The 21,738-nt window shown below is 49.2% G+C and overlaps 1 protein-coding gene across 8 annotated transcripts; it reads right to left on the bottom strand.

The window, feature by feature from the left end:
• Nucleotides 1–317: 317 nt before the first annotated feature.
• On the bottom strand, nucleotides 318–21,635 carry kel (Kell metallo-endopeptidase (Kell blood group)). Of its 8 annotated transcripts, XM_088619746.1 has the most exons (19): nucleotides 19,350–20,208; nucleotides 17,746–18,987; nucleotides 16,538–16,688; nucleotides 15,141–15,377; nucleotides 13,453–13,580; nucleotides 10,972–11,130; nucleotides 8,988–9,053; nucleotides 7,802–7,990; nucleotides 7,008–7,150; nucleotides 6,581–6,698; nucleotides 6,322–6,429; nucleotides 6,127–6,228; nucleotides 5,942–6,019; nucleotides 4,640–4,743; nucleotides 4,143–4,247; nucleotides 3,179–3,246; nucleotides 2,186–2,343; nucleotides 1,329–1,418; nucleotides 318–1,152 (listed from the first exon to the last, which is right to left on the bottom strand). In XM_088619746.1, exons 2-19 carry the CDS (start codon nucleotides 17,788–17,790, stop codon nucleotides 1,012–1,014), a joined length of 2,190 nt encoding a protein of 729 aa, XP_088475872.1. In that variant the 5' UTR covers nucleotides 17,791–18,987; nucleotides 19,350–20,208; the 3' UTR covers nucleotides 318–1,011. The 8 variants fall into 8 exon arrangements, 5 of the variants coding, with proteins under 5 accessions (XP_088475872.1, XP_088475870.1, XP_088475873.1 ...); XM_088619744.1 differs by having other exon boundaries at nucleotides 17,746–20,208; XM_088619747.1 differs by having other exon boundaries at nucleotides 6,127–6,225; nucleotides 17,746–20,205.
• Nucleotides 21,636–21,738: the final 103 nt, after the last annotated feature.

The raw sequence follows: 21,738 nt of genomic DNA, 5'->3' as shown, positions 1-21,738 counted from the left end.
GTTGTGGGAACTCTGAGCTGAAATTTGATATTTTAGGGAAGAGTGTTTCTATAATCTGTGTGTGCTTCTCGCAGTTCTGCAGAAAGCGCATCTCTGTCTTTACTTCGCCTTGCTGGCAGTTTCTCTCTGAACAGCCAGGTCTGACTGCATCCAGTTTCTGTGTCCAGGCTGTGGTCACTGACCCTGAAGATCCAAAGAGACGCTTTTCTCGAGAATGTTTCCTCCAAGAGGATCTCAGAAACCCTTCACACTTAGAATGGGACCCACCTCATCCGCCAAACAACCGTTATGCACCAGCAGCCAAATAAAAGACAAGATTTTCAAAGCTGGTTCTGTTTTATTATGTACTTCTCTGGTGCATGGCACATTCAACACCCATGAAAACACGGTATAACACTAATTCAAGGATGAGCTTTTAAAAAATAACTACATTTCCCATAAGGCATTGCAAAGGTATTCCTTTTCATCAACACAGTGTGCTTACAACTATGGCAGATGGGGAATGCAGTCCAAATCCAGTGCATTACTTTTTCCTTACTCCCAAAGCTGAATGTGTCATACTTCTCCTGATGCAATAGTGGCAGCATTCACTTTTACACACATGCTATAGCTTCTCATGGGAAATGTAGTTCTGCACAGATGTTTATATACATAATTTTGTAAAAATACATAGTGCAAATATACAGGTCTAATTGCCATGTACAAAATGAAGCAATAAAAAATATACTCAAAAGCTACATGTATAGTATCATCTGAGGTTCCAAATCAATTTTACAACTGGAAAGGCACAGCAATTGACCCCCTTCGTGCAGCTGAAGAAGGCTGTGTACTGTAGGTCTGTGTGTGTAAGGGAAATCCCATCATGCATCATTGTTTGCACATTCCCCTGGGAAATGTAGTCTCCCATGAGATCAACAAACCCTGAGGCTCCCCCTGCTTGTCTGTGCAGCAGTAACCCCCTATGTTGTCGTTAGCAGACAGAGAGTGGAAAAGGCAACGCAGGGAGCACGGTCAGCACTTTTTTCGGGGATTGAGTGGGGAGTCTGGGGAACAGCCCAGTTTCTGGGAGCAAAGGTCAGAGTTCGCGCACACAGAGTTCACCAGGAAGGAGGAGTCAGGAATAGAGAGGTCACTGTCGGAGCTGCACAGCATCTATAATGATAAAAAAAGAGCTCACAGGGTCAGGTTAGAACTACTGCTTCCAGGATTCACAAAAGAACTGCTTGGTTTTTTTTTTCAATGTCACATGGGATAAATTATCCAAACCTATTAATTGTAAATTTGTACATTTCTAGGACACAAGTTTTTTTTTTGTTTGGTTTTCTTACCTGAGCAAAGCTGGTGAAGAAGAGCTGCGTGTGACTCAGGCCGGAGAGAGAGAAATCACCTGGTGCACTCAGCAACCATTGAGCATAGGCCTGAGAGACAGAGAGAGAGAGATGGGTTCACACAGGAAACACAGCCTCTAGAGAGACCACAGCACACTGTCACTGCGCTCAGACCACATCCTACACAAGACGGGGTAAGAGTTTAGATGGCAAGTACACCCCATATGCAAAATCACACTGTTGGGGCCACAGTAAAGGGGTGACCCCTGACCCCAGATCACATTCAGACAGGCTCTGCCAGTTGCTCGCTACTGTAATTGCGATCAAGGGACTCGTCAACACCAAGCAGAATGAGATCCTGTGGTTTCGTCTGTCTTTGCCAACCACAGACGGAAGCTGGCGTCTCCCCTGGGCAGCGTCACTGGTCTCCAGGAGAGAGGACAGTTCACAGCTGATTTGAGGCTGTCGAGCCCCTTTTGCCTTTAAGGAGCTATGAGATTCCTCACTCTGCACTACGACATAAAGCAAAACAACTCTCATTTGAAAATCTGCTAACCTTTCTGGCTTTTTAATGGGCGTCAGTTTGCTTCTGATCTGTCACACCTCCCGAAGGGAGGGCGAACACAGAGGTGCATTCTGGCCTGAGAACGGGAGGCACACCTCTTGACACAGAGGCTGGTGGGAGTTTGGAACGCGTTGTCGAACCCTGGGTCAGGAGGTCAGAGGAGCGCCTCGTGCCTGTAACCCTTTCTTGAAGCAGAGCCAAACCCTGGCGGGTCGCTGTGTCAGTTGGTGACTCTGGTCTAGAGGCACACGAGCTCACACACCTCCCCCCCGCCTTCCCGTCAGTGCGTCACCTGGAAGGAAACCTCGAAGGCCATGTGCAAGAGCCACTGCTCCTCTGACGTGACCTGGAAGCTGGATCTGTCGCCCTCCCGTGACGAGTTGCGGAACTGCAGCATCAGGCACTCGGTCAGCGTCAACGGGGAGGCAGCGGGGCTCAGCGCTCCCTCTACTGTTCAAGGCAAACCATTGCAGCACATTGGAGTTGGACAGCGGGCTGAGCACAGGTCTCAGATCCTGACCCTGTACTGTACCTAGTCCAGTTCATTTTATAAGTCACCTGGAAAAACAGGGGCTTTTTTGGAAGATCAGGACAACTTGTAAGATAAAATGTATTAAGAAAGTAAATGTATTCAGTCAAGGAACATCTGGGACTTGATGACTGAATCAAACCATACGAAGGTACTGGCCAGGCTCACACCTGCTGCGTTTCAGTGGGTCTCCAGTGGGGAGATGCACAGTGATCTAGCCACCGCCAATGGTCTTCGGAATTTCATGTCAAATGACCTCTAAATCGATCAGTTTAAAAATCAGCCGTTCAGGTGATGACACTTAAATTGGTCTTTAGATATCAATTTAATGGCTACCTATAAAAAATGGGGGCTCTCCAGGAGCACAGTCAGAGACAAATGCGGCAAATGGTGTCTGGGCACAATTCTGTAAAAGTGCCCTATTCCCCACTGTATAGTGTCCTGTCATGGACACGCACAGTGAGCGAGAATTTGAGGAGCAGAGATGGATTGAGATAACTCAGCTAGTCATTATAGTACAAATGAGTTTAACTGTTTAGTTCTTTTTTAGATCAGATGATGGAGTTTGATGTGAATCCTATACAACACTGGCAGCCAAGGCAGGGAGGCTAGAGCAGGAGTGAAGTTCAAGCGGGGTTGAGATCAGGTTAAGGTGAATATCAGAGTTTACTAAGCAAACAGACTGCTGGTCAGAGAGAGAAGGAAAGAGGAGGCAGGCAGTCAGAAGGACAGGAGAGGGGAGGAAGTCTTTCTCACTGTGGCTGAGGAGGAGATGCAGAATGCCTTTGGCCACAGCTGTTCCCATTGCGCCGTAGTTGACAGCTCTGAAGAAGGAAAGAACAATCAAGCCTGTGAAACATCCAGGATAGAAATTCTCATCCAGTTTTGTTTTTTTAGAGTACCCCTGTGTCTGTGGGTTTTTGGTCCAACAGGGCCCTAAATCACCAGTGCTGATTGGTTCCTGTAACTGATTGGCTTAATTGCTTAGGCTATTTATTTTCTGCATTCAACCCTTAATTTTAAAAATCCCTTGGTACTGTAGTCCTACGTCTGGGCTCTCAGTAACCCCTGTGTCTTCTGGTTTCTTGTTAATTTATTTCAGTTTTCTATTTGAAGCCTTGTTAAAAAGTGGTTAGGATTGATGCCTCACAGTTCTGGGGCCCTGGGTCCAATTTCTGGGGTGCTATGTGTGTGGAGTTTATATGATCTCCCTGTAGTCCCAGGAGTTTCCTCCTGGTACTGTAGATGAATTGGCCTGCATGTGAGGGCGTGTCTATGGCCCGTGTCTGTGTCTGTGAGTGCCCTGCAATGGACTGGCGTTTCTTCCAGGATGTATCCTGCCTTCTGCCCGTTGCTTGCTGGGATAGGCTCCAGCCCCCAACTACAACCTCTAACAAAGCTGTTATTCTGCTAGCAATATACAGTAGATACATTCACAGCTACAACTAGCAGTAATAAATATCAATAGCAATTCTAATACTACAGCTTCCTGACCTGTTAACCTGGCCTGACTGTGACGCAAGGGGCACAACACCAAGCACAAAATGGTGCAGATGCAATCTCAGCTGTACTGCAGATAGTACACTTCCTGTGCTGCATGTAGGGCCTGACTAAGATGCTGATGGAGACGTCTGGCCCTGAACGCAGAGAAGTTTCCCAGGGAGCCTAGACCAGCCTGAATGAAGAGGATGATGACGATGATGACGATGAAGATGATCACCTTGGGTAATCCGGGTGAAAGAGAGGCTGGTGAAACATTCCGGGCGGGAAGACGATTCCGGAGGGGCACAGGGAGGGACTGCCGGACACGGGACTCAGGGAAAACCTGATAGAGGGAGAGAAAACCGGAACTCGCTGAGCTTTCTGGGGCCGATGACTGTTGCTCTTCTTCGTTTGTCGTGAGGGAAAATAAAACTATAGAAGACAGGAAGGAAGGCAGGAGATCTGTGAGAAAGATAACACAGGGAGCGAAGTAGGAGTGACAGATAAGCAAGTTCACACCAACTCAGGGAGGCTGCACAGAGCAGGCTGTTCAGTTCTAACAGTTACGAGATAAATCATCTGTGTGAGTCACTCAGTCTCTGAGAAGCACTGAACAAGAGCAATGGCAAAAGGATCTTTTCAGACCGACCAAAGATAATTATGTGGCAAAAAGCACAGAATAGTCGCCCAGATAAATGCTGACAGAAGGACTTTTGGGTAAAAAACAAATAGTACATGTCAGTGTCTACTGCTCCCGACAACAGCCTCATCTTCCTCTGCTGTGAGATTGAGAGTGATTGCAGATAGTTCATGAAATAGACATCCTCACTGACTGACACCTGAAAGGATGAAAGAGATAGAGTGGGAAGTTAATATAAACTCTAATATAGACCCACAGAGATTAACATACCCTGGAGACACTCCTCACACACAGAGATTAATACAGACCCTAATACAGACCCTAGAGACACTCCTCACACACAGAGATTAATACAGACCCGAATACAGACCCTAGAGACACTCCTCACACACAGAGATTAATACAGACCCGAATACAGACCCTGGAGACACTCCTCACACACAGAGATTAATACAGACCCTAATATTGACCCTAGAGACACTCCTCACACACAGAGATTAATACAGACCCTAGAGACACTCCTCACACATGGAGATTAATACAGACCCGAATACAGACCCTAGAGACACTCCTCACACACAGAGATTAATACAGACCCTAATACAGACCCCAGAGACACACCTCACACACAGAGATTAATACAGACCCTAATATAGACCCCAGAGACACACCTCACACACAGAGATTAATACAGACCCTAATATAGACCCTAGAGACACACCTCACACACAGAGATTAATACAGGCCCTAGAGACACTCCTCACACATGGAGATTAATACAGACCCGAATACAGACCCTAGAGACACTCCTCACACACAGAGATTAATACAGACCCAAATACAGACCCTAGAGACACTCCTCCCATATAGAGAGTAATACAGATCCTAATATAGGCCCTAGAAATACACGTGACACAGGGATTAATAAAGACCTCAGAGTTGAGGGACACATCTCAGGAAGAAATATAACACAGGTTAATACATACCATAAAATAAACTGTAATTAAACACCTCAAAGCATGCACACAAACATATGCATCCATTTTCTAACCACCTCTTCCAGTTCAGGGTCACGGGGGAGTTAGAGCCTATCCCAGCAAGCAATGGGCGCAAGGCAGGATACATCCCAGACGGGACGCCAGTCCATCACAAGGGCAGACAGGCGCAGACACTCACACCTCGGGCCCGTTTTCCCAGAAGCCAATTAACCCACCAGCATGTCTTTGGACTGCGGGAGGAAACTCGAGCACCAGGAGGAAACCCACACAAACATGGGGAGAACATGCAAACTCCAAACAGACAGCACCCCAGGAACTGAACCCTGGGCCCCAGGGCTATATACTCCACCATGCTGGTGCACCCTTCATATATATATAGAAACATTTATTTAGATTTACCTGAGAGTAATGCTCGTTCAATTTTCTCCTATCTATGATTCCTGGATATTTAGCGAGCCTGGGAGGAAGAGACTGAATCTGTCCAGAGAGAGGGTGGAGATGATTATGTGGCATACACACAGTCGTCATTTAACACAGCAGAGTAAGACAGTGGGGAGGTTATCGCAGGCTCCTCCTTATCGTACCTTTTCCAGAGCAATGGATTTGGTCTCTGCATCCTTCCACTGTAGATCAACAAGTTTGGCCTTCAGGGATGAGTAGATGTTGGAGATCAAATCTTCTGCCTGCTGGGAAATGTCAGCTTAAAACACATTCCAAGCAAGGGGCTGTTTCGCCTTCTCTGACAAATCTCTCGTTCCCCATCTGTATGTCGTTCTCACCTCTTCCTGTGTCGGTGCCGTGAAAGCTCGGTCGATGAACATCGCTCCCAGGGCCGATTCAAATACCCTCTCCGTCTGTGAAACACACTCCTGCCAGCGGGGGGCTCTCTGAAGTGGGTGGAAAAGGTGAGTGGAGAGACACAGAGGCCACAGAACACCATACAACTGAACCAAACACTTGAAATATCTTCCCCTGGTTCCCCAGGTTAGCAGTCACATCAGCACAGTTTTACAAACACAGAGAGAGACAGAAACTCACCTCCCTTGTGTCTTCCAGGGCGTTAGACAGGTTCAGCCGAAGTTCAGTGAATCTGGAATCCAGAGCAGGAAGGACAGTATGGAGGAGGCTGAGAATCATGTAAGAGTGAACGGTCCCCCTGAAAGAGATACCGCCTGTATTAATCCTTGCAAAAAATGTGCCCATTTCTCAGTACCTGGTTAGGTTTAACTCTAGGTTCTGGATGAGTGTCTGTATGTCTCAAGTGTTTCTAGGATTTATATTAGGGTCTATACTATCTCTGGGACAAGTGTGACTCTAGGGTCTATATTAGTGTCTGTATTAATCTCTGTGTGTGAGGAGTGTCTCTAGGGCCTGTATTAGGGTCTGTATTAATCTCTGTGTGTGAGGAGTGTCTCTATGGTCTATATTAAGATCTGCGTTATCTCATGAGATTGGTCATCCTTACAGTTTATACCAGTTGCTGACACTCCGAGACATACTGATGAGGTAAGGGAAGTCGTGCACGAAGATGACATCTGATTCGTTGAGCTGGATGGGATGAAAAGTTGCTTCCAAGCTGCTCAGCCAATCAACCGCTGGGGCAGCCTCCTAAAAAAACAGATAGCACTCTTTACCCTCAAGCGTTGTACATAAGAGGGAACCCACATCATCCACCCCCCACTGAAGTGCAGCACTGCAGAGCCGATCGGGGGAGCAGAAAGAATTACGGCCACCCACTGACCCCAGGGAGAACTTTTAGGAAGCCATATTGTAAACTCTCAAGTGAGGATTCAGCCAGGAATCCCCAAAACATCTAGTTTACATCCTCTAGATAAGGAACTTCCCTATATTATCTCGATGATAGCAGTTCAAGTTGGGAGCTGCGTCAGCATGCTTAGACTGAAAAGGAACAAGGAAAGGGTTATTCCCTGCTGAAAACAGAAGAAAAGAAACACAATGTTTCGGCTGTGGACTTGACACCCGAAGAAGGCTCTACAGCCGAAACGTTGTTTCTTTTCTTCTCTTTTCAGCAGGGAATAACCCTTTCCTTGTTCCTTTTCAGCCTAAGCATGCTGACGCAGCTCCCAACTTGAACTGCTATCATCGAGATATTATAGGGAAGCAGGAAGACAAACAGGCAGTTAGGCGATATAGTTCAAATGCACCAGTAATATAGCCGTTTTAGTCACCACATGCCATAACGACCACAAACATCACACAAGACCAGACCCAGCCGGTGGGGGAGCGAATGAGGCCGACCTGGAGCTGTGCGATGGTAGTGCGCTGATAGAGCAGACCCCGAGCCTGCCTGTCCCTCAACGGGGTGGCGGCTCGACTCAGCTCCGAGGCGAAGGCGGTGACAAGGCCCGTGGGCATGGACGTCGGGCTCGACTGGATCCCGAGCAGGGAGAGCAGAGACACCAGATAGGAGATGTATATGCGCACAACCTGGAAGAGAGACAGAGTCGCTGGGAGAGGGATCTACGGGTCTCGAGCTCCTTCCAGGGTCAGATCTTGGCCTGGCAACAACGCCAAAGAACAACATTCCCATCATCCCGTCCCACACCCAGGATGGCTTCTCCAACAGTGATGCATTGTGGGCTCGTTTTCCCTTTCCCCTCCTCACACCATCACTCCTATCAATCCTCCAGACCCAGCCAGTGTGCTATTCTCCAGAGACCCAATCACTGGCATCGGTCATCCTCCTGATTTCTGGCAGCTGCACTCTTTTACTGTGCTTGGCCTCGGAAATCCTGGACTCCTGGAAATCAGGAGATCTGACTTTCAAGGTCAACTTATAAGTGCCAGCAGCTCTATCACCCTGCAGCTCACAACTGGCAGCCTCACTGGAGCTCAGCAGGTGTGAGCCTGGTCAGTACCTGGATGGGAGACTCCTGGGAAAAACTAAGGCTGCTGCTGGAAGAGGTGTTAGTTTGGCCAGTAAGAGGCACTCATCCTGCAGTCTGTGTGGATCCTAATCCCCCAGTATAGTGATGGGGACACTATACTATAAAAATGTGCTGTCCTCCAGATAGGACATAAATCTGAGGTCCTGACTCCCGGTGATCATTAAAAATCCCAGAGTGTTTCTATAAACGAGTAGAGGTTTTACCCCGGTGTCCTGGCCCAATTTCTCATTATCCTTTACCAATTCTGGCCTCCTAATAACCCCCCTCTCTGAACTGGCTTCATCACTCTGCTCTCCTCCCCACTGAGAGCTGGTGTGTGGGGAGAGTACTGGAGCATCATCCAGGTGGGGCTGCACACTGGGGGTGGTGGAGGGGATCCCCATGACCTGTAAAGAGCTTTGAGTGGAGTGTCCAGAAAAGCCTCTATAAGTGTAAAGAATGATTATTATTTAACTGCTCCAGGATTTGTCTTGGTGAAGGGAGGCTGCTAATTAAGACACAAACTCTTAAATAAACCTGGTGTAGTAATACCGTACCTCAGCTTTGGGCTTCCTGTCCTTGGTGTTCCATTCGGCTGGTATCTGGAAGTCGGGCTGATCGATCTACAAGGAGAGAGAGAGAACGAGCTGGGGGACGGAGCTATTGGGGTGCAAGCCGCAGGGAACCTGTAACCCTTATTCTGCACGAGCCCCAACGGCGGTCCAGAGGGGACCCAAACCATTGGATTTTGGGTCTTGCTTGGAGTCATTTCCCCGGTTTAGCCAAGCGAAGATGGCGGCCTCGGTGCTGTCACGAAGGCATTTTCTCTCGGGGTTTGGCGTCAGTCTTGGTCCGATTCGCGGATGCAAAGCGGTGAGGTCGGGCGTCTGTGCTCGGCTGCCATGCTTTCATTCTGTGGAACCATCTCGATGGAAATCTTTAGGCTGGTAACGGTGTGGCCAGGGTACGAGGGACTCTGCTTGTGCGTGTGTGTGTGCTGCCAGTGACCAGAAAAGTAAGCTATTACTCTGGAAAAAAAAAATCACTTGATAGTATATATGAGAAATGGAAGAACCTGTGGTATCATTCCAGCTACTGGGCTTATAGTAGCGTGTATTGCTTAAGAAAAACGTCTCCCCACAGACAGAGTTTATGTCATCTCTTAGCGATGCAAATACTCATGCACATTAACCCTTATTGTATGTATTTTACACTCTTTCCTGATTCGAATGATCACAGAAAACTATTACGCCAAATAATATAATGAATAATATGACCAATTGCTATCCAAATAAATACCTTCCTGATTGTGAATCCAAACTCTCTACCTCCTAACTGCTTCAATGCCATTGTATCACTGGTTTTTAATCATGTGAGTTTCTATGACGCAGTGTTTTTCACTGGTTTTTATAACGCGAGTTTCTATGACGCAGTGTTTTCCACTGGTTTTTATGTGAGTCTCTATAACGCAGTGTTCTCCACTGCTTTTTATAACGTGAGTTTCTATAATGCAGTGTTTTCCACTGGTTTTTAAAACGTGAGTTTCTATAACGCAGTGTTTTCCACTGGTTTTTATAACGTGAGTCTCTATAACGCAGTGTTTTCAACTGGTTTTTATAACGCGAGTTTCTATAACGCAGTGTTTTCCACTGGTTTTTATAACGTGAGTCTCTATAACGCAGTGTTTTCCACTGGTTTTTATAACGTGAGTCTCTATAACGCAGTGTTTTCCACTGGTTTTTATAACGTGAGTCTCTATAACGCAGTGTTTTCCACTGGTTTTTATAACGTGAGTCTCTATAACGCAGTGTTTTCCACTGGTTTTTATAACGTGAGTCTCTATAACGCAGTGTTTTCCACTGGTTTTTATAACGTGAGTCTCTATAACGCAGTGTTTTCCACTGGTTTTTATAACGTGAGTCTCTGTAACGCAGTGTTTTCCACTGGTTTTTAAAACGTGAGTCTCTATAACGCAGTGTTTTCCACTGGTTTTTATAATGTGAGTCTCTGTAACGCAGTGTTTTCCACTGGTTTTTAAAACGTGAGTTTCTATAACGCAGTGTTTTCCACTGGTTTTTATAACCTGAGTCTCTATAACGCAGTGTTTTCCACTGGTTTTTATAATGTGAGTCTCTATAACGCAGTGTTTTCCACTGGTTTTTATAGTGTGGGTCTCTATGACGCAGTGTTTTCCACTGGTTTTTATAACGTGAGTCTCTATAACGCAGTGTTTTCCACTGGTTTTTATAACGTGTGTCTCTATGACGCAGTGTTTCCCAGGAACGCAACGATGGTGCGACAGCTGTTTTGCACCTCTTAGGTTTCGATCGGGTCAAGGGAAAGTGATGGGAGTCTGTCTCGAGCTCCTCCAGCACTGCCTGCCACTGAGAGAGAAAATCTCAAGAGTGTGGTCGGCACCGATATTTATCCAGAAGGCAGGTGCCTTACTTCACTGCCAAGAGCCAAGGTCCAGTGCAGCTCAGCACTGGGCCCGTCTCTCCTGGCCGGGCTCTGTCCAGCCTGCTCGCTTCAGGTACTGACCTGGATGTATTTCGCGGTGCTGTTAGGGCTGAGGTCCTGTGGGTCCCTCCCAATGTAGACGCTGAAGAAAGGGAATGTGGAGTAGTCTCGCATCAGAGATCTCAGGGTGGCGTTGAAATCCGAGCGCTTCCACACCCCAGAGACTGGCCAGCCACCCAGCTACAAAGACCAGGAGGATCACGATGATGATCGTAATAATCCACGACACCCGCAGAAGGCTCCACAGCAGAAACATTGTGTTTCTTTACTTCTCCTTTCAGCCTGGGATAAACCTATTACTTGTTCCATAATAACACCTGTGCATTTTGGGTTGGAAAGCTCCACAAGTATCACACTGATGATCATAGCAGTACATGCCAGGGAACAAGTGAAGTTTTATTCCCTGCTGAAAAGAGAAGAAGAGAAACACAACGTTTCGGCTGTGGAGCCTTCTTCGGGCGGGGATCACAGTGGATGGTCATTTTGACTCCTGCAGGCAAACCCAAGCAGTTTTTGAAGCCAGAAACTGGAAAGCCCCAATCCAGTGGGCTTTCTAAAAGACATGCATAAAAAAATGTAACCATGATCGACTTATTTTCCTGGATTCTGTTCATTTTCATGGATGGCACCCGTCTGATCTTGGGTAACCAGGTGGGAACAGATCCGACTTAGAAGTGTGAAGCACGTTAGGCTGTCAGTGACGACAGGCAGCCCAGATAGAACACTTTGAAAAAACGACCCAGCGAAACTGGGTTAATCTGCCATCTTAACAGCCAGACCTTCAAACCTTTTAGGATAAATTTGGAGAAGAGCAAAAAAAAAGGTTTCAAAGAGTTGTTCCAGACACCGTTCCCGACACCTACCAAAGTGGAACAAAACAGATATGGAGGGGGAACTTAAAATAAGGAACCAGGTTAATTCCCCGTCGAAAAGCAAAAATGAAAAAAAAAATGTTCTGGCCACTACTTTCCCCTCTTGAAAATGAAAGTGAATCTTTCTCATATGGTGGTTATTGGCGGAGTGTCGCAAGTGCTGGGGCCCTGGGGTGCTGTCTGTGTGGGTTTCCTCCCACAGCCCTCAGACCTGCGGGTGGGTTAATAGGCTTGTGGGGAAAATGGCCCTGGTGTGAGTGTGAGTGTACGTGTCTGCCCTGTGATGGACTGGCGTCCCACCCAGGACGTACCCTGCCTTGTGCCCGTTGCTCCCCCGGCACCCTGTTCCTCTTCTGGATAAAGCTGTTGGAAGATGGATTTCCCATGAGGCACTGCAGGCACAGTGCCGAGGGCCTACGATATTTTTAGGGCCTACGAAGGAGGGAAACACTAGTGACTAATGACACAACACGCCTGCGATTGACTCTAGCTGCTCCAAATCAATAATCATCCGCTCTCTAGCGGCTCTTCTAGAAACTAGAAGTATCGAAGCGATGGGCGCCTGACCTGCTCCATCAATCACGCGGTTTAGCACTAGAATAGTGGGGTGCCCGCATGGTCGCTTTAGGGGCTGCACCTCCCCTTAGCTATGCGCCCTCAAGGCAGGCTGGGCGCGGGGGCCATGGGGCTGGACTTGAGGAGATTGACCTGGCAGTGCAATGTAGTGGAAAGTTACTGAGAAAAAGTGTTTCATCCTCAAAACTGTTGTGTGCGGACAGAGCTGTGCTGCAGAAGCAGCTGGATACTTAGAACAAAGGGTGACGGCACCCAGGCCGTCGAGGGCACGGGGTGTTTTAATCATGTTTATCTCTGCTGCTTGAAGAAGGGAGGATGAGAAACTATTTGAATAACTGCCCTTCTTTGCTTAAAGCAGCAACCTATAAGGAATGGGAAATGACTGCTTCGCCTGTCCTTGAAGTCTTGCATCAGCTTAAAAAAAGATCTAAAACAAGGGCTCTCCCTGCTTGCTTTTGAATCAGCCTTCACTTCTCTGCACAGACGGGGGATGGCTTTTTCCCAGATTGCAATATGAATAAAGACCTTACTGAGGGAATGAGGACACCTCTCCTGGCTCTTCTTCGATAAAATTCCACGACGGTAAAGAGCCAAGAGAGTTTCTGAGGAGCCACTGTAAATAGTTGTAAGCAGTGTTTGCTGCTTTGTCCTTGTAGCCCACCGTAGACTGAAGTACCCCTCCTTAATCCTTACTGTGTGTGTGAGTGTGTGAGAGTGGGACCCCCTTTGAGCAGTTTTAATCTCTCTGTCAAAGTCCGAGGGGCAGAGGTAAATATACGTGTTATTGCCGGCAAAATCAGGGGTGTGCCAACTTCATTCTGTGCGAGTCCCCCCCGGTCATCACACTAGTTTAAAGTGCATCATGCCGATCGACGTCATTCAAGTGACGTTCAACCCTCTTCTTGCACATTTCGGGGAGACAGGGGCCCAGGGCCTACGCACACCAAGATCTGGCTCTGGATGGATGGATATGCTTCACGTAAAGACAAGAGTTCTAACCCTGTGAAACTGTTCCCACTGTTGGCCACACGCGCGCAGACGCGCACACACGCACCTGTTCGATGAGCTCCAGCGCCGGCTGCGCCCCCAGGTCCGTGATGCGGGCCGTGTCCATGCAGGACCGGTAGAACCTCCCCGCCTTCTCCTCCGCCGAGTCCGCGGCGCCCGAGCCCTTCGGGGACTCTGCCAGCACACAGCCCGGTGGGGGAGGGAAGGGGGTTAATGAACGCCTGTGCCCAGGAGAGGGGGAGCACAAACCCCACCACGGGGGAGACAGTCCTGGAAGAAGGGGGGGACTGGCTCTTCCCCGTGTGGTTGTAGGAGGCCGAGGGTGAACCGCTGGAATCCTTTGGCAGAACTAACCCCTGCTTGTTGCTGTCCGGTCTTCGTGACCCCCGGCTGGACAGGGCTGCTAGACAGGGCTATTCGACACAGGTGACTGTGGCAGTGTGCAGTGGGAGCACCGGCGAAAAATCAGCGCCCCGGGTGAGGGGACAGAAGCACCAGTGGGAGGTTAGCAGGGGACCAACAAAAATAACACCAAAAGGAGGTGAAAAATAAACGGAACGCAAAGAGCAGGGTGTTCTCCGGGCTGGGCTCACCCTATTTAATGGGGTCCAGCCTGGGGGGGAAAAAAAAGGAGAACCGCTCACACAGCGACCCTGCGCGTCAGGCAAGAAATCGAATAAAACAGCCTGCCCCCCCCAGCGGGGAAAGTGCATGATGGGACAGGCGAAAAGAAAAAGGCGGGTGGAATCCCTTTCGGGACTGTTAGTGAAATCTCCCCCCTTGCGGGGTGTCCCTGCTCGTCCCCTCGGGGGGTGTCCAGTGTGCCTATATAGGACCCGCCCAGCTGGGGCTCATCCTCGAGAAGCCGGGACAGCTGGGACTCTCTGGAGCATCCCGGGCCTGGACTACCAGAGTCGGAGACAGTGTTTACCCCCGCCCTGTCAAACTCCCCGCCTCTCACACCTGCGATCTGAACCCTCACAGTGCCTCCTCTCTTTATCGAAACCCAAACACACATTGAAACCTACCTCCGCCTCACACGTCAAGAAGCTCACTCTCCATTATTTTCGATCCTTTATTTCATTCTGTCGCTGTATGATTTTGCACAACTAATGTTGTTTTGCACATTGCCTGTTGTTGTAATGTAATAATAATAATGTTTCTTTATTAGCCCTATACAATTTCTTGCATTAGGAATTCGTCTTTTCGCAGACCCCAGCTTTTCTCCATGGAGACACAGACAGGGAGAGAAGCTGGGGGTCAGAGCGCAGGGTCTGCCATTGTACGGCGCCCCTGGAGCAGTTAGGGTTAAGGGCCTTGCTCAGGGGAGTAGGATTCCTCTGCCGGCCGCGGGATTTGAACCGGCAACCTTCCAGTCACAGGCGCAGATCCTGAACCACAGAGCCACCGCTCCGCCAAGTTGTTTGGCACACTGCCTGTTGTCTCTGCCTTTCTTGTCTTATACAATTGTATTATTGTTTTTTTTTTTCCGCACTGCTAAATAGCATTTCGTTATACCATAACCCTGTGTATGAGAATGATGGCAATAAACCTGAACTTGACTACAAGCTCCGCCCTTCTACCAGGGCTCCGCCTCCACACTGGCCACGCCCCCGCGCAACGCCACTGTCTAGATAGACTCCTTCTGCTGCTGTCAGTTTGCATGACCCACGCAGATCCCCAAGACCTTCTACACAGACCATAAGACGCACGCCGAGCCCGTGGGAGACTCACCCAGAATGTCCCTCAGCATCCTCTGCCGGGCGTTTCCCCTCTGCTCGGGTGAGCTGGCCGGCCGGCCGGGCTGCAGCTGCCTGTTCCTCCCCCTCTGGCGCCCCCCGGTGGCCGGCTCCCGGAGGCGCGCCCCGCAGGCAAACTGGAAGAAGTCCTGGCACTGATCAGCATAAGGATCGAGGGAAGAGGAGAGGTGAGCTGTGACCGACAGGCAGGCCGGGGAGAGACAGGAAAGACCTGGGAGAGAGGAGAGCAGAGCGAGGAGGTTGTTGAATGCGTTTAAGATACTGGGCAGCCCGGTAGCGCAGTGGTCAGTGGTCAGCACTAGGGCCCTCAGTTTAATTCCCAGGTTACTGTCTGTGTGGAGTTTGCATGTCCTCCCCATGTTGAAGTGAGTTTCCTCCCCCAGTCCAAAGATGCTGGTGGGTTATTTGCTTGTGGGAAAATTAGTCCTGGTGTGAATGTGTGTGAGTGTGTGTGTGTGTCTGCCCTGTGATGGACTGGTGGCAGTATCACTGAAATGAATTGAAAAAGGTCTTGTTCACTTTTGGTGTCAAAGTTGCTCTGGAAAAAAGTCAGATGAGGAACATAATTGTTGACAGATATGGGGAACAGAAATTGCTGATGGTCTGAGTTTTGAGTCATTTTAATTACTGTTTTAAGATTATTTACAGTGTGGGAGTTAAATAACAGACCAGTTTTCACAAAAAGACATGTAGAAAAGTATATTTTTTTGTGGGGACGTGCTGTGAAAAAAAAAACACACCACTTCTTCTTTTAAGTTTCGACCAGTTTCTCTGAGGAAAAAGGCGTAGTCTGGGTTACAACCAGGGTTTAAATCCCACCAGTTCAAGTCAGCAAACTTCTCAAGTTCTCCCATAACGCATCCACATTGTTTGGTATAAATAGGCAGCCTTGTGCATGAGCATCTGTGTCAGGCCCTACATGAAGTGCTAGCAGGCCTGGACCACCTCCAGACGCAGTCCTTCAGTGTTTGAGGCTCCTCCACTTTGTGCCTGGTGCTGTGCCCAGGTTCTCGTATCCCTGCGTGTGCGGATGTATCGGTCTATACTGTGCTCTCCCCCCCTGAGTAAAACTTGAGAAAGGCTTTAGGAGGCTGCTGGTGTTCTGTCAGCCTGACCCCGATCAGGAATGTCAGTGATCAAAATCAACGCCCGTGGTTGTAATAATAGAAGTGCGATGTCATCTGGAGCACAGCCAGCTCTTGCTTATACAGCCATGGAAAATACAGTCTCTCACATCGCCCCACTGCGGAGCTAACTTGGACAGTTGCCTCAGATTGAAGAGCGCCACCTAGTGGTTACTCCAGACTGCTGCGCTATTGTCACGAGAATTGCTCGTTTCCTTGGAGATCACTTCGAACCCTCCCCCGGTACCTGGGCTGTCCTGGGCGGGCGCCGAGCAGCTGCCGTCGCCGTGGAAAAGGATGCCCAGCCCCAGGACCAGGGCAAGGAGGGTCAACAGCAGCACGGCCAGGGAGAGCCGCCAGAGTCGAGCCCTGGCCCACCGCGCACCTCGAATCCTCCGCTGAGACAGAGAGAGCAGAGAGGGCTGGGAGTCAGACAGAGAAACGCTGAAACTCGGACCTGCAGGCACAAGAGGGAGCTGAGTGGAGCTGCACTTCTTTACACAAAGGGGGGTGGTAGTGTGGAACAAACTGCCCAGCCATGTTGTTAAGGCCTGCTTATACTGCTTATAAAAAAACAGAGGGATAAGATTTTCAACTCAATTATCTCCTAACTATCAAACAGGCTAGATATAAACAAACTATGAAAACCTAATAAAATATAGTGCATTAACACTCATTGAGTTACTGAGCACTGACTGACTGGACACTACAGCACAGAGGCACTGACTGACTGACTGGACACTACAGCACAGAGGCACTGACTGACTGACTGACTGACTGACTGGACAGTACAGCACAGAGACCCTGACTGACTGACTGACTGGACACTACAGCACAGTGACCCTGACTGACTGGACACTACAGCACAGTGACACTGACTGACTGACTGGACACTACAGCACAGTGACACTGACTGACTGACTGGACACTACAGCACAGAGACACTGACTGACTTACTGGACACTACAGCACAGTGACCCTGACTGACTGACTGGACACTACAGCACAGTGACCCTGACTGACTGGACACTACAGCACAGAGACCCTGACTGACTGACTGGACACTACAGCACAGAGACACTGACTGACTGACTGGACACTACAGCACAGTATCTCTTCACAGAAGCAGAGGAGATGGACACAACAGCTTTCATCATAACCAGTAGTCAAGCTTCAGCATTGTTCTTGTCACAGTTCTAATGTAATTGCACCAGCTCCACTTCTTATCCCCCTCCACCCCAAAAAACCCGCTCCAGCCGCCCTGCTCTCAGCGGAAGCGATGGAGGAATGAGAAACTGTGACGCCGGTTGATTAGAGAGGGAGCGTGAGGTGGGACAGAGGACAAGCCAGGAGTCGAATAGCTATACTATCAAAAGCAGCTAGGAGTCAGCAGTAAGACCAGCGCTGCCCTCGTCACCTTCTGACGTGCTGGTGACAGAAGTGTCCCACGCTTACCTGAGACACCAGCGAGCGCTCGGTCGTCTTCTCTGCCGACAACATCGCCAGCACGCTGACCGCACCGGTTCCGGTACTCTCTCGGCCCGGCTCGTCCGCTGTCCTCGTTCTCTGCCTCCTGCCTCAGAGCAGACCGCTGAACCCGCCTTCGCCTTCCTGCGCTGCTGTTTTTCTCCAGCTCAGGCGCGGTGCTGCTTTTGGTTACCCGAGTTTTTCCCTGACAGCCTCTCTCTCTCTGTCCCTGTCAGCTGTTTCTCACGCTGTGATATCTGCTGTCATCAGTCTGCACTGTGTCACTCTGATAACACCAGTAACCTCACAGCTCGCTGTCAGGCTCCCCGTGCTGTAGTACTGTAGTGTCCAGTCACTCTGTCTCTCTCAGTGCTGTAGTACTGTAGTGTCCAGTCACTGTCTCTCTCAGTGTTGTAGTACTGTAGTGTCCAGTCACTCTGTCTCTCTCAGTGTTGTAGTGTCCAGTCACTCTGTCTCTCTCAGTGCTGTAGTACTGTAGTGTCCAGTCACTGTCTCTCTGTGCTGTAGTACTGTAGTGTCCAGTCACTCTGTCTCTCTCAGTGCTGTAGTACTGTAGTGTCCAGTCACTGTCTCTCTCAGTGTTGTAGTACTGTAGTGTCCAGTCACTCTGTCTCTCAGTGCTGTAGTACTGTAGTGTCCAGTTACTGTCTCTCTCAGTGCTGTAGTACTGTAGTGTCCAGTCACTGTCTCTCTCAGTGCTGTAGTACTGTAGTGTCCAGTCACTGTCTCTCTCAGTGCTGTAGTACTGTAGTGTCCAGTCACTGTATCTCAGTGCTGTAGTACTGTAGTGTCCAGTCACTGTCTCTCTCAGTGCTGTAGTACTGTAGTGTCCAGTGACTGTGCTGACCAGTGCTGTAGTGTCCAGTCACTCTGTCGCTCAGTGCTGTAGTACTGTAGTGTCCAGACACTCTCTCTGTGGTGTAGTACTGTAGTGTCCAGTCACTCTCTCTCAGTGCTGTAGTACTGTAGTGTCCAGTCACTGTCTCTCTCTGTGCTGTAGTACTGTAGTGTCCAGTCACTCTCTCTCAGTGCTGTAGTACTGTAGTGTCCAGTTACTGTCTCTCTCAGTGCTGTAGTACTGTAGTGTCCAGTCACTGTCTCTCTCAGTGCCGTAGTACTGTAGTGTCCAGTCACTGTCTCTCAGTGCTGTAGTACTGTAGTGTCCAGTCACTGTCTCTCAGTGCTGTAGTACTGTAGTGTCCAGTCACTCTGTCTCTCTCAGTGCTGTAGTACTGTAGTGTCCAGTCACTCTGTCTCTCTCAGTGCTGTAGTACTGTAGTCAGTCACTGTCTCTCAGTGCTGTAGTACTGTAGTGTCCAGTCACTGTCTCTCAGTGCTGTAGTACTGTAGTGTCCAGTCACTGTCTCTCAGTGCTGTAGTACTGTAGTGTCCAGTCACTGTCTCTCTGTGCTGTAGTACTGTAGTGTCCAGACACTCTCTCTGTGCTGTAGTACTGTAGTGTCCAGTCACTCTCTCTCAGTGCTGTAGTACTGTAGTGTCCAGTCACTGTCTCTCTCAGTGCTGCAGTACTGTAGTGTCCAGTCACTGTGCTGGCCAGTGGAATATCCTGCCTCTCTCAGTGCAGGATTAGTCCTGTACCTCAGAGCAGCGTCACTGTCGTTCTTTCAATCTTCAGTCGGCACACAATCACCCGCACTCGGGTGCCCTAACCTGTCTCTCTCACATCCCAGCTCATCACACAGCGTCACGGGCCCGGAAGGAACCGTCGCTTGGCTAAAGCACGGCGACCGAGGCGGCGACTCCATCTGGGGCCGGATCGAAATGACTAAGGCTCCCTTCTCGGGCTCTACCGCCCCCCAGGCCAATCTCAAAGCCTGCAGAGCCCGGCGGAGACACCCCGCCCCCCTGCCCGGCCCCTCTGGGAGCAGCCAGCGTGTGCTGGCGGGGGCAGATAAGCCGCGGGGAGACGTGGGCAGCGTCACCTGGCTTCCCCGGAACAGCCGGTCCCACGTCACCGCGCGGCCGAGGGAAGGGGGCAGGGCGGTGGCCGTCCAAGGGGACAGTGGACATTTAAAAGGGGACGTGCAGGGCTGCTGGGATGTTTTGGGCTTGCCGCGCGAATTTCAGACCGCAGTGAAAGGGAACATGTCCGCTGTCATGTGTTAAACCTCCGATTGACATCGCCAAAGAGGGGAAATTTCCAGGTCGGCGCAGCGCCAGGTTCTGCGATTCAGAAAGAGGCAACAAAACGTCCAGTGATGTGAAGTGGCCCTGTGACACTGTAGACAAGCAGGCTTGTGAATCCAGCTCTTTTCATCCAGGAGAAATACTGCTCTCTACTGTTTTATACTTAATAATAATAATAATCATTGCTTACACTTCTATAGCGCTTTTCTGGACACTCCACTCAAAGCTCTTTACAGGTCATGGGGATCCCCTCCACCCCCACCAGTGCGCAGCCCCACCTGGATGATGCCCCAGTCCTCTCCTCACACACCAGCTCTCAGTGGGGAGGAGAGCAGAGTGATGAAGCCAGTTCAGAGATGGGGATTATTAGGAGGCCATGATTGGTGAGGGCCAATGGGAAATTTGGCCAGGACACAGGGTTAACACCCCTACTCTATTTTTTGCAGGTAAATACTTCTTGGTAACATGCAGATCATGCCAAAACATTTCTGCTGTAGAACCTGTATGTATCTGCTCATAAATCACAGCACGTTAGCCAGTACAGGGACTAGTGAGCAGGAAGGGCCGCTTCACGGCACAATTTGCTCAAACTCTCGCTCTCTCCCACGGCCTGTGACAACACGGCGACTAACAGCACTTGCACAAAGATGGCGATTTTGTGCTTAATTTGAAACTTGTCCATTTTTTTCTTTGCCGTCAATGAACTTAGTTTGTTGTTGACACTTAATAACCGCTCTGAGGAACTGGCCCTGCAGGTCCACTTCAACCAGAAGGCAAGAAGAGGAGAAAAGGATCTGCAATGCACATTTTGTCCACAAAGTGGAGGTGTTTCTACCACTTTCCCCACTTCTTCCTGAGAGAATTTGTCTGCACAGGATTGGTAATAATACTTAATCAGAGGGGTCCCGTACCCTATGCACCATGATCAATTCTTCATTCCTGTCCCATTTATCAAACACATCCCAGTTCAGAGCTCAGCTTCTCTGGACTAAATTAAAGTAATATCCAGGTTCAGGGATTGTGCATAGGGTGTGACAGAAGGGGGTTATTAGCATACCTATAACTCTTCCTATCCTGAATACGGAGGATCATAGGCCAACTGGACACTGGATTCTACAATAATCAGCTGTCCATCAACATACCACAGCTCTCAGAACGGTCCGACGAGGAATAAGCAGGAATAGACGACATATTTAATCATACCTCCATTGAAATGGGAACAAAAAATAGAATACCTTATGAACTGGTTAAGGTTTCAGAAATCTTAGCCCACAACCATAATAGCATCAGTCAGAGCAAAGTTAGACATCATGGAATTCCAGAACATATGTGCATCACATTTATTCAGACTTCTAATGCTCCTTTAGAACAGGAACCGCGGTCCCAATTCCTCAGGCCACTTATTAAATTTCAGTAAGGCATTGATGTTCTAGAAAACATTGACGTTTTCCAAATAAACACAAAACGTTGAACGGGGAGAAAGCGATGCAAGTTGCCACGTTGTCACCAAGCCCCGCTTGCAAGAGCGAGGGTTCGAGAGAATCGCGCCGTGATGCGGCCCTTCCTGCTCACTAGTTCCTGTAATAACCAAGGTGCCGTGATGTACGAGTGAATAAGCACAAGTGGCACTGCAGCTATTTCACAGCAGACATGTTCTGCTCGTGATCTGCGTGCAGAGCGAACGAGTACTACTTTTGGCAAAACCATCTCGAAGGCCAGAGCGATATTTCTCTTGGATTAAGAGAGATTTATTCACCTCACCTTGAGACTCGAGAAGGAAGAAGAACCATCAAAATGCAAAACTTCCACACT

The sequence above is a fragment of the Lepisosteus platostomus genome, chromosome 25, assembly GCF_059453375.1.
Source record: "Lepisosteus platostomus isolate fLepPlt1 chromosome 25, fLepPlt1.hap1, whole genome shotgun sequence".
In the NCBI taxonomy this organism is placed as follows: Eukaryota; Metazoa; Chordata; class Actinopteri; order Semionotiformes; family Lepisosteidae; genus Lepisosteus; species Lepisosteus platostomus.
The sequence above is the reverse complement of the archived record's forward strand: the minus strand, read 5'-3'. Positions and strand labels throughout refer to the sequence as shown.